The sequence below is a fragment of the Syngnathus scovelli genome, chromosome 9, assembly GCF_024217435.2.
Source record: "Syngnathus scovelli strain Florida chromosome 9, RoL_Ssco_1.2, whole genome shotgun sequence".
NCBI lineage: Eukaryota > Metazoa > Chordata > Actinopteri > Syngnathiformes > Syngnathidae > Syngnathus > Syngnathus scovelli.
The window spans coordinates 9,584,686-9,597,054 of record NC_090855.1 but is presented as its reverse complement, the minus strand read 5'-3'; the positions used below and the strand labels follow the sequence as shown (position 1 = coordinate 9,597,054).

Sequence of the window (12,369 nt, the reverse complement as noted above, 5' to 3'; positions counted from 1 at the left end):
ACTTACCTTTTTTGGGACTGAGCCAGAATCTGTCACCAAGTGGATCTCCTTTGTTCATGGTGCTTACAAACCCCTCCGAACAAAACAAAGTTTTACAGCAGCGCTATTCTGTCACTTGTACATTTTACCCCTGTGAGAGCAACTGCATGCCCAGCACCAACATGGCATCAACAATTTGGGTGCGAAAGAGAGAAGGAATGAGAGTGGAGGGTAACAAGGGAGGGAATTACTGAGAAAAGAACAAGGGAATCTTTTCTTGTCTGTTGCAAAAAAGCAAAGGAAGATCTACACCATAAATCTGAGGCGTTGTCGGCTTGGACATTGCCCCTGCTGCCCAGGATACCGAATGCCATGTCCCACATACATCTACTGGCAGCCATAACAGTCAAGACAGGAGAAATAATAATGATGGAAATTTAAAACTTGGGCTAATGATGAGCATACATTAGAATTCAATGTCAAATGATAATAACGGCAATGCAATTTTTCTCCATCTGCAAGCACAGAAATATAAAAAATCAAAAGTATAATAAAAACAAAAATACTAGTACATAAAAATATTTAATTAAAATATGCGATTTCCTGTCTCGTGTTGTATAATAATAGTATCATTTATGTACTAGTTGAGACTGAATCAACTGTGCCTCTGAATCGACTGGATTATTTCCAATTTTTTGCATTGTGAAATGGCCCCAAGGAATATGCAAATGGTAATCTCAAAAACGGTTAAGCATTATCATTTCTGTTGAAAGAAATATGACACACAATAATTTTGGTAATTAACACAGCAGCTGTGGCCAAACTGTATAATGAGTTGGCGGTCTCAAACATTTGTTCAGCACTGTAAACTATATATATTACTAAAACAGAACAAAAATCATATTTGCAGGGTGAGTCACCGTTCGGGTGTGGCCTTTGGTTGCTGTGGTAACCCAACCCAAAGGTTAGGCAAATGAGCTGGCGACGCTAAGGTCTGAGGGGAACGTGGCCATGCGCCAGTTGCTACGGGTAACCAACAATCGCACAACAAAACTTGTCACAGGATCCACACATTGGCCTTCCCGACCGCATGGCACAATGAGAGGAATTGCATTGCAACCAGAGAGGCTATATGTTATTTTTGTATCGGGATCCTGAAGATTGGTGTGTAATAAATTAGTCATTATCACAATGCGGGCACCCCCTCCATTGGACACACTGCACTCGCACACATACACACATGTACAGAAGTGATTTATTATGCCCACTCCCACAAAACTCCTACATCTGGAGAGAATGAATCCACTGCATTCTTGCTTTCCTCCGAGCGGAAAGAAAAATGACTGCACGGGCTGTTACTTTCACGAAAGACTTGCAGAAAACTTACTGCTCTGTGTGCGTGTGTGTGTGTGTGTGTGTGTGTGCGTGCGTGCGTGCGTGTGTGTGTGTGTGCGTGCATCCGTGCGTGCGTGGCATGACATGGCCGAGGGGAAGAAAAGGCCCATTATTCTGTGGCTTTGGAGTCACGTTACAGACAGTGACTCACCATCATCAGGAACTTCAATAAACTGTCACGGCAAAATTGTCCATCATTAAGTAGAAACAGTCTTAGGAGCACTATTGTGACATCAAAATGGGTTTCATTTCTCATCCCAAATCCTGTTTTGCCACTGTAATGAGACACTAGCATACATTGCCACGCTCATGTAACACAATAAGACTTGCAATCCAGACTGTCTCGACTGCGACATAGACATATCAATAGTAAAGTCGTAGAAAATAATGATCAGAAGTTTTAAATGTTTTTGCAGTAGTCTCACGTTTAGCTGCTACACTAATTAGAGATATAGGAACATTCATTACATACTAACAGTGCATACTTTAATGGATCAAAAATCTCATAAATAGAATCTGGTATAATTGAAATATGTTTATTTAAGGTGCTTTATGATTGTCTGACAATCATTCCAGGCCACACACACTGCATGGCATATTGTATTACAGTATGATATGACAGCTGTACCAATGGCGGACAGGAAGATGCTGCAGAGAGTAGTAAAAGCTGCCCGGTCCCCTCCATGATGGATATTTATGCCTCATACTGAGCAAACATTGTTAGCAAGGATATCTCTCACCCATTGACCTGTTTGACCCACTGCTTCTATTCTATTCTATTCTATTCTATTCTATTCTATTCTATTCTATTCTATTCTATTCTATTCTATTCTATTCTATTCTATTCTGCATGCATTGGCTTCAAGTTTGAATAAACTAAGCGATATTAGATTATGAGGTGTTTCCTGCAATGAGCTATTACTACTACTATGCATCTATCTTATCTCACTCAACAAATTAGGTACACGATCTAATGACATCCACTTGAAAGAGATATATCAAAATAAGATGACACAGTGAAAGAGATATTCGTTGAATAAAATGTTTTTGAATGTAGTTTGCTGTTCTGCAGAAATGCACTGCATCATGATGATCAGGTGTTTCTGATATTATTGCTCTCTCTTGTGCACGAGTATCCAATGTTGTGTTATAATGTCATGGTCCATATAGATAAGATACGTACATACATACACACACATAAGCGACCTCACTCCAGGACATCTCTTATCAGTACGGCTGGTTGACTCCATATCCTGTTTCCACTGTGACATGCACCTCTGAAACCTTCAGCCATAAAAAGATAATAGCAGTCCAAACAATGGGCAGCTTCCCTTCCTTTACTGTTTGGAAACAACATTGAACAATGCGCCAAAATCCTAATTCATGCAGTGAGGGGCGACACTAGGAAAAAAAAATATGACACCAGGTGACACTACTTCTCAGGTTGCTCAGGAAACAGAGAGCTACTTAAGAGTTTGCAACATTGTTTTGTCCTGCAAACAACGATCTTGACAAAATAATCAGGATACTAACAATATATAATACAACTAATGGAAAGTATCATATTGTATAAGATGTATTCAATTAAGAGTATTTCCTAATGCTCAGGGTACAGTTAAAAAAAGTATCATAGAAGAGCTCTGGCTTGTACGGCAAAGCAAAAAAAAAACAAAAAACATGCAACGTAAGGGCAGTGGAAGAGCCTGCATAGTTGAGATGTGTGTATGACAGCGTTGTGCAGAACATATGTTTGCTTGAGGATGAAACAAGACTACTGCACATAATACAACATATAAAAAGTATATGTACAGTTACTCTTATTCTTGTTGTGTCCGATTTGAGTAAAGCCCAGAAAAATGCACCTTTTCCCAACCAAATTATAACCTGCTCCATGATGGGGGCTTGGTTACACACAAGTGTTACAAGTTCAATACAGATGTAGTCAGCTGCATGTAAAATATTACAGATGGATTTTAAAAGAACACATTGATCAGGTGGGAGGTTTTTGAACCAACCCTTAACACACGTGCACATTTACCTTTAATCTCTAATATCTGGTGTAACAATGATTGCAGGGTGTGTGTGTGCGTGCGTGTCTGTGTGTGTGTTTAAATGTTGTCAGAATACTTATTAGTCTTGACAGCTTCAGACGTTGACAATTACATCTTGTCACAAAGAATCAACTGAAGAGTGGACACTCACCTGAAAGAGAAACACAGAGAATGTATTTGAGTCATTTGTAAGTGCGAACAATAAATACATAGTATTGTCCAATATGTATATCTCAACATATATTCAAAGTGTGTTAATAAAAACATGTGGACTAATTGAAGCATGGATATTTTAAATCCACTGTATAATATTACTTAGTATCTAAAGTTATATTTGGAAAACTATGTCTTTCATGTTACATTCTCGATGCACCGACCAAAATGAAATTCAAACAAATTATGGGTGGCTGTTTATATTACAAACACCTAAGTCATCATTTAAGAGAAGAGAAAATGTCAAACTTGTCTAGGGGAATGATTAAAAGTTAGTATAGATGGATGAATCGGCCATCTGGAGCAGCTCTCCTTAACTGAGTAATATCACCATCTATTGGACAATAATATAACGTCACGTTTTAGTGGTGTTGGGTTCTCCAAGTATAATCATTTAAAGTGTTGATGATAAAATATTTACAAAAACAACATTTTGAAAAAAAATATGAGCTGCAATCCATTCAAGAAAAATCTCAAACAAATAAATGCATTCTGGTAAACATGCCTTTTTATTATTTTTTTTTAAACCATCTACAAACAAAAGGCACAAATGGGTTGACTGCTTCTTGGGTAACAGGGATAAGAGAAAATCTTAAAAATTCAGATCTCCACCCGCTCTGTGCAAGGGCGTGCCACCTCATTGCTGGCACTTGCCACCCACGTTGCTTTACTAACATATCGGACATTCCACATATTAGCGATAGTGCCGTTTCCTATGTGTATGAATTTCTGTCCTGTAACCAACACACTGCTGACCCATCACATCATGACATTGCTGACCTGGGAAATTTCACACTCAAACTAAAATAAGACCTCCTATCCTGATGAAAAATTTGAAAAGCTGGTAGGGTCATGGTGAGATTTGATGGCTTTTGATTGATGATTTTGTGGAAAAGAGTCTAGCTGTTAGAGATCCCAGAAGCACTGTGAGGAAATCAGGAAGTCAGTTTAAAGCCTACATAACATTTAGAGAACACTGTTTATTTTTTGATTGGTTAAGCAGTGACTCTGTCTGTTGACTGAACAGAAATGTTATTTTCTTCTGGATTTTACCAGCTAATTTAAAGCTTATTACTCAAGAGAACATTTTACTATGTCTACTTTCAGGTGTGAAAGATCTCAACTGGGGAGTAAAGGCCAAGAGATTAGGTGGAAAGCTTTAGAAACATATTGGACCAAAGTCAACATGACCAGATCTGGACTTTCAGTGTGTACACTAACAGTGGAGAAAGGAAGTAATGGAGTACTAAAAAGCAAAATATTATTTGGTATTATCCATAATGGCAACAGTCCCAGGCTTAGATGCGACTGCCATATGACTCCAGTAGGGGGTGGAATTCAATAGCAGCCCTACATAACCGACAAGACCGAACAGGAAAACTGTTTGGTTATTTTACCTTTACTGTGCTAAAACTATTAAATTAAAAGTCACTTGAGTGCAGACTTGCAGACTGAAAAAGTCACATCTCCTGCAAACGCATGGGTATTGGATATTGGAAATAAGTGAACAGCTATATAACCCTATATAGAAAATGTAAGATGGTAAAAACAATGCAAACATTTTGCAAGATAATGAACAGCAGTCAATCAGTGAACAGGCTCAAGATTCTGTTCACAAATGTACACAGAATAAACATGACTATGTTGGCAAAGTAGTATTACAATGTTATCTTGTGCACCATGCTTATGTGGGTTCCTCCAGATACTCCAGTTGTTTTCCCAAATTACAATAAACTCCATGTTAGGGAAAGGAAAGAATCTAGAACGATGTAGGTTGGCCATGGGTATGACATACGAGTGACTGGTTGTTTGTCTGTTTCCTGTATATATGCCACCTCTTGCCAAAAGTCACCTGTGTTAGGTTCCAGCTCACACATAGCTATGTGTTTTGTGACTGACAGACAATTTGTGATAAAAAAAACTAAAAACAAAAAAGATTACAGTGCATTTATCATTCTTTTTAACCTGAAAAAATCACTCAGTTTGGAATGGGTTGGGGTTCATCTCATGCAAAAGGGCCACAGCTCAACATGTCCACCTGCACATTGCCAAATACACAGGTGACAGAGAAGTGCAAGACCATATGAAACAAAACAAGAGGAACTTCTTGTTCTCAGAAACCAGAATCGGAGTGACCAGATGGACATTTCATTCATGGAGGCTTGACTTCATCACAAAGCCTCTGAATTCCACTTATCGATTGATGTGGTAAATAGGGAAAAATGATACACTTTTCTGTTTAATTTCACAGATGATGGTTGGGCAGATGATGGATGGGCAGGCACATATACGTCTATAAGAGGTTTGATCTTTTCGAAACAGCAAAATACTAAAAAATGGATGCGAGTGCAGATCAATGTAAAATCAAGAGTCTCTGTCCTACAAACAGCATCTACTTGTCACATTGAACGTGTACATACCAACTTTCTGACCTGCAAACAGACAAACAACCTCAAACAACCGCAAACTGCAGACTAGTTCTTCTCCCTCTGTGGGAGATCATTAAATCATTCTGTGGCTTGATGACGGATCAGTGCGAATTTTAGCCTCTTATTCCAAAGAGTAACAGAAAAAATAGCTCAATGACAGTGAAAAATAGCACACAGCTCCACTGAGTGGGCCTCAGTGTGCCATGAGAAAAATCACAAAAATAGACTCAACAGTACCGAAATATAAAGTACACAGTCATACATTTAGAACCCGTAGTAAAATGTGATTCACAAATTGGGACTGTGACTGTTGGAGGGATGCTATTCTGCTTCCCTAGCACGGCCCAAGGGCAAGGTACTGCAAGTGCAAAAGTGTCACAGGAGTGTGACACAGCTGTGCATTCCTTCACTCTCCCTCACCTGCAGAAATGAATTCACACTGAATTGTTTGCTTGTGTTGAAATGCATGTATAAAACATGAAAACTGAACTGAACCTAGTAATAATACAAATATCTCAAATTTTGTTGATTGATGTTTACAAGAATAAAAGCAAAACACAGCATAGTGGATCTAGTAGAAAAATAAAACACAATTGGACGCAAAACTTATGTTGTGACTAGTTTCTGTTTTCTAAATGAGATAATCAATGATCTGAACTGAAGCAATTCATTCAAAATGTCAGATTTAAAATATCAGTTCAATTAAAAGTTTTGATCATCGATCTTCCAACATCATGCAAAGTAACAAAGACTGAGCAAGCACTCAGAAATACACGCGGTGTGGAATCCCTCCTGTAGTTCAGAAATTCCCAGTATGCTTTCCACCTGTATCCATTTACCTCTTGGCTTTGTCACCTGTCTTTGTTTGAAGCTGCACCTCTGTTCATCTACTTACAACAGCGTGTCTTACCTTTGCTCGAAGCGAAGGACGCCATGGGAAACGAAAAATCCGAAATATTTTGGAAATGCATGAAATCCCAAATCTCAAGAACTCTCCCTCACAGTTAATAGATTTGTTCAGAGAACTTTGACTTTCTCTCTCGATGATCTTTCCTTCTCTCTTTCAAACAAGTCATGCTTCACTGAACAGAATGGGAGTCTCTCACACACCCTCCCACACAGGTCAGAGCCGCCCTCCATTATAATGCTTTTACTTGTGTGTAAAGTGTTTGAAAAGCAGGGGCTACAGTATTATGGGATAAAACATTAAATGAAATATCTCAAGATGTTTATAAATGTCATGACGGCATTTTCCTTTATGTTTTCACTCCGCTTTGTATACAAATCTTTGAAATGTATAGTCGTTTCTGTGTGTACAAAAAAGTACAGTTGACTAATATGTAGATAAAAAGTACACTAAATGCAGACGAGGCGGCAAGAGGTGTTGCATTTAATTTAATTTAATCCGACTTGAGAAGGCAGAAAATGTGACATTGTATAATTTATTTAGTACATGGGAACGTTTACGTAAACATAATGCAGCTAATACCGTGAAAAATGGAGCACCTGTCTCAGGTAAATGTGCAAAATTCCTAGACAATTACTTCCTGAATACAGACACATGTTGCAGTTGAGATATTTGACATGGCGGTGTAAAAGCTAAACTGTGAGGGAAGGTGTTTAGCTGGATACAGGAGGTTAATGATTAATACATCTCCTTAAATTTCAGCAAAGCACCACACACATTAACCCAGCACACAGATATAAGAGTAACCCGACATATGCTTCTTAAGTAGTCATTCAAAAGTCCAACATGAATCCCTCAATTCATGTCAGCCTCTGCTGCACGAAAAAATTGCCATTTTAGTGCATTTTCTTTCTTTCCTCACAACTAGTGAGGTTGCAACAAGTCCGCTAAGATAAATCCGAGAAGAAAAGTGGTGAACACACATTTTCAATACACTGGGGGAAAAAAACAGTCTCCTCATCTCCAATTGGCACCTACTAACAATACCCTGCGTCTCCTTGTTGTTATGTCACATGACAAACCATGGAAATGAGCTATTCCGAGATATTGTAGTAGTGCTTCGACATTTACCATTTATTTAGCAAATAAGGTTTGCTGCCCCCAAGTGGACAGAATCAGCTTTTACTCTCTGATGTGTTTAGAATTTACTGACATATTAATTGTGATAGTAAAGGAGCGATTGGTTGTTTGTCACTCTACAGTATATGAGCCCAATCAATGACTTGTGATCAGCCTAGGGGCATAACCCACCTTTCTCCCTGAAGTCATAAAATACCCACATACATAGGCTACAAACGAACGAGTTGTAATTTGTTCACTCAATCGATTGGACACGGCACAATAATAATTGATTTATAATTTGCAGACCATGACCGGAACTGCCGTTTTGTTGTTAGCGCTAGTCCTTTGATAGTTACAGACCAGCATGTGGGGGAAGTAAAGATAGGTACACCTATCTGATATATAATGCAGCGCTTCATCCTAATAACTCGATTCAAGTTAAATCAAGCCTATTAGCTTCAAGCTGTCATGGCACCTTGATGTAAAACTATGTTAAGATGCTGGACATTCACACACTGAAAAATACTCACACCAACGTATTTCCTAAAAATTAGACATTGTTGTGCAGATGCCCTCCTGACATTTGCCTCACACAATCAGTATCACCACATCACTGCAAAATGTGACATTGTGCAACACAAGCACTGACACTACCCTGAATGCAAACACACTTTTCTCTAATCAGCAAACTGGTAAAAAGTCAGTCAGCAAGAGGTACATCACTGCAGATGTTCGGAGTATAACAGCAGTAAGACACTACCAGGTTTAAACCGCCACCTTCATGCAATAATGGGTCAAAGGATATAGAGGACATTCCTCGGAAATCAGGGAAACTATGAGAGGAAGGGCATCATTGCATCTGCGCATCACATTAGGACACTATTGTTGGTTGTCAACCTTGCAGCATCCCACTGGAGTTGGAAAAAGCTTTCCTGACCAGGAAGTAGAGCAAGGTTAATGTACGACAGAAGGAAACAGTCTACGCAAGTGTTCTTTGCAAGCTACAAAACGGTCAAACAGGTCACTGACTGATCTTTTTTTAGCAGTGGGACAGAAACAGAGAAAATGAAGCAGTGACAAATGTTGAGTGTGAGTTTCAATTACTATTGTAATTTTTAATTTTATTTATCCAGGTCTCGCTAGGGATCCATGTTCATCTACTATGTATGAGTATTCATTGATTAAATGCAGACATACCTAAAGTATATGTAGTTTACGGGTGACAAATTTACCACTGATCCAAATTAGGATGGTCCAGGTTAATTGATTATGAGCAGTGTGGATCAGTTTTTTTTGTTTTGTTTTGTTTTTTGCTGGATAGAGGATTAAAATTGGAGCCTTAAATCCAAATTATTGATCAGATATCATCACCTCTAGATTTAAAAAGATGAGTATGGTTTCTACTAAACGTACCATAAATTCTGGACGATAAGCCCCACCTGAATATTAGAGGTACCAGCTAAAATGTGTGGAAAATCCTGTTTTATTCATATATAAAACGCACCAGACTACAAGATGCAGGGTTCAAAGCTTGTGCAAAAAGTAGCAGCTTAGAGTGTGATGCAAAGCAATAAAACTTTATCTCTTTGACTGCCTGTTTTAGGTAGCACTTCATACCAATAAAATTGAATAAAAATGCCTAACAATACCAAAAGCGGTTATAATTAAAAACATGTTATCTTTATCTCTTGTTTGACTGCCTGTAGGTCTTCATACTAATAAAATTGACAAACAATGCCTAACAATGCCAAAAGTTGTTATAATTAAAAACATGTTATGGAACACTGCATTATCTATTACCTTTGACAAATAAACACATACAGAACACAGATGTTATAGGTACAGGGACGTAAGATTCTTCAGTCTAAGATGTCACATAATCACAATAAAAGAGCCCACAATTCAGACAGTTCTGAAAGAAAAGCCTGAAAACCTGGCATTTGAAAAAAAAAGTAACCTGGGGGGTGACCACAAAATAATGCAAATTAAAAAAAAAAAGTTATTGGTTATCTCTCTCTAGGCTCATGTTTCTTTCATTGTTTAACACTCCTATCAGTTTTTGGTGAAGTAGTCAAAAGACATTGCAGTTTCTTTCACATTCAAGCAGACGAGAAGAGAAATGTCAGTGATGCAGGTTTGCATTGAAACTTTGCATGGCAAATTTGTGGACTGAGTGCTTGAACTAATACGAGCTATGTACAATACATGGATTACATATTCTGTATGTATATGTTAACTGTATAAAGGTACCACAGGGTAATCAAATACAACTAAAGGTTAAAGTTTTGCAAAAAAAAAAAAGTGCGTTAAAGTGACAAATGAGTTGGAAAGGTCTTTTACTGGGAATTATTTTCCCTTCCGCTTCTCAAACAATGCCTGCCTCAGATATCCTTCCTTTGCATCATCAAAATAGGGACAACTTTTGCTGTATACGGTGCAAGTCTAAAATATGGAAAATACCTTTCAGATAAGTGATCTCTTGTTGGATTGATCTTGAATTGTCCATAGTAGCTCTTCTCTTTAGTAATGAATAAACTCTATAAATTGATGACGCAGCTTTAGGAGCATTACCACCTGAACTGTTTGGCTTAGGAATTTACGAAAACTAAAGACTTGTCTTGATGCTTTTCTACCCCTTTTGGACAAATATCCACTTCATTGTACAGTAGCAAGAATACTGCAGGTCTTCTGACTGGAAATCTTTGTTTTGGTACTTCAACACACACCCATTCACCGTCACAATGTATGGTTACAGACATGAAACAGCTCCTCCCCTAACCCCTCCCACACATCCTCCATCAAACTTTCGCTCATGTAAAAAAAATATTGGAAGGAGTTCCAGGAAGTGTCTATCTATGAACCATATGTTCATTTGTTTAACAGTTTTAGCACCACCAGGAAGTATATACGTAAAGAATACACCCAAACGCCTCGGGCCATTTTAAGAATGAACCTCATTTAACCAAACTACAGAATTAGGTAAATGTATAATGTCGCTATGTAATGAAATCTAATACATGTATGGTTTTGATTGAGAACATCACAGCCAGAGGGGTCAGCAATGCTGAATTCATCCTAATATATTTTTCCTTATTATGTAGCTAGCAAAAAGCCATAACTGTTATAAACACATTTTATTATGGTGCAGAACAGTTACTCTTAATAGCTCTTTGACAGTGTCAGTTTAAACAAATCATAATCCTCATAGCATTGTACCTAATTATGTTCCATATTCTATTTTTAAAAAGTTCACCATTTTAACTTAAAATATGATGTCATGCAGATCATACTAAACTGGGATAAATGAAAATTATTGCTAGATACTGGGGATTTTACTGCACAATAATACATATTTATTGAATTGTGTGGCAAAAATAAAAAGATGACTACACCATTAGTTACATAGTGGTGAAGCACAGTACTGCCACTCAATGTTATGATACTCTCCCTTTTGTGTCAAAATTGACACCTTGGCAGTCACCTCTTCTGTATTTGGTTGGTTTTCCTTGGGTGTGGTGGTTTGTTAAAATAAAAAAATATTGGAACACACTGGCTTTTATTTTGAAATATTTTGTAGCCAACTTTTGTTGCTGAACTCAATTTCAATGGCGTTTCAATCTTTAATCTGTATGCCCCCAGCATCAGAAAATTCCAATAAAATGAAAGTTCCTTCCTGCCGCTAGGTGTGTTTGAAGTATTCATGACATTATTAAATACCAAAGTTCAAGTCAATACTCTAAATGTAGATGTATACAGTTTAACATTTCTGCAAAAGTCACTTGATCTCTACAGTTCTCCTTTATCTGTCTTTGCTGATTTCTTCTTTTTCTGAGGGGGTGGCTTGACTAAACTGTACCACAGTGTCTAATAAGCAATTTGACTCTTTGATGTCTTCATAAGAATGGTAGCGTTAAAATGGCCAGCCAGACAAAACATTCCTCCTGCCTGAGGTCACTCACCCAGTGAAATCTCTGGCCCAATGCAGTGGCTTAGAGTACTGGACACCAATCACCCAGTTTGTGTTTTCATCCAAGACAGACGCTACTGTTGTAGTCAGTAATAAAATAGTTAAGCCATTGGATGGAATCCCATAACCCACAGTCTGGCAGATTGTGAATTGAAAGTTTTGGGCATTTCTTCCACTAGGCTCACACAAAATACTGATGTAAAATCCTCCACAGTACATGTGATTTTCCTCATATAAAGTGACAGGTCAGATTTTGGGAGGGGTTAATACAATAATTTTCAAATAAAAGATGGCCCCTTTCAAATT

At 37.9% G+C, this 12,369-nt stretch overlaps 1 protein-coding gene across 4 annotated transcripts in view; it reads right to left on the bottom strand.

Moving 5' to 3' along the window:
* LOC125975028 (plectin) overlaps positions 1-12,369 on the bottom strand; it is a 71,729-nt gene that overhangs the window by 51,609 nt on the left and 7,751 nt on the right. For 2 of the 4 annotated variants that reach the window (XM_049730070.2, XM_049730071.2), the window contains exon 1: positions 10,557-10,617. The exons of the other annotated variants lie outside the window; for them this stretch is intronic. In XM_049730070.2, the coding sequence (XP_049586027.1) occupies positions 10,557-10,602 (46 nt within the window). In that variant the 5' untranslated portion in view covers positions 10,603-10,617. Of the gene's footprint in view, positions 1-10,556; positions 10,618-12,369 lie in introns of those variants that run through there. 4 annotated transcript variants of the gene reach the window in all.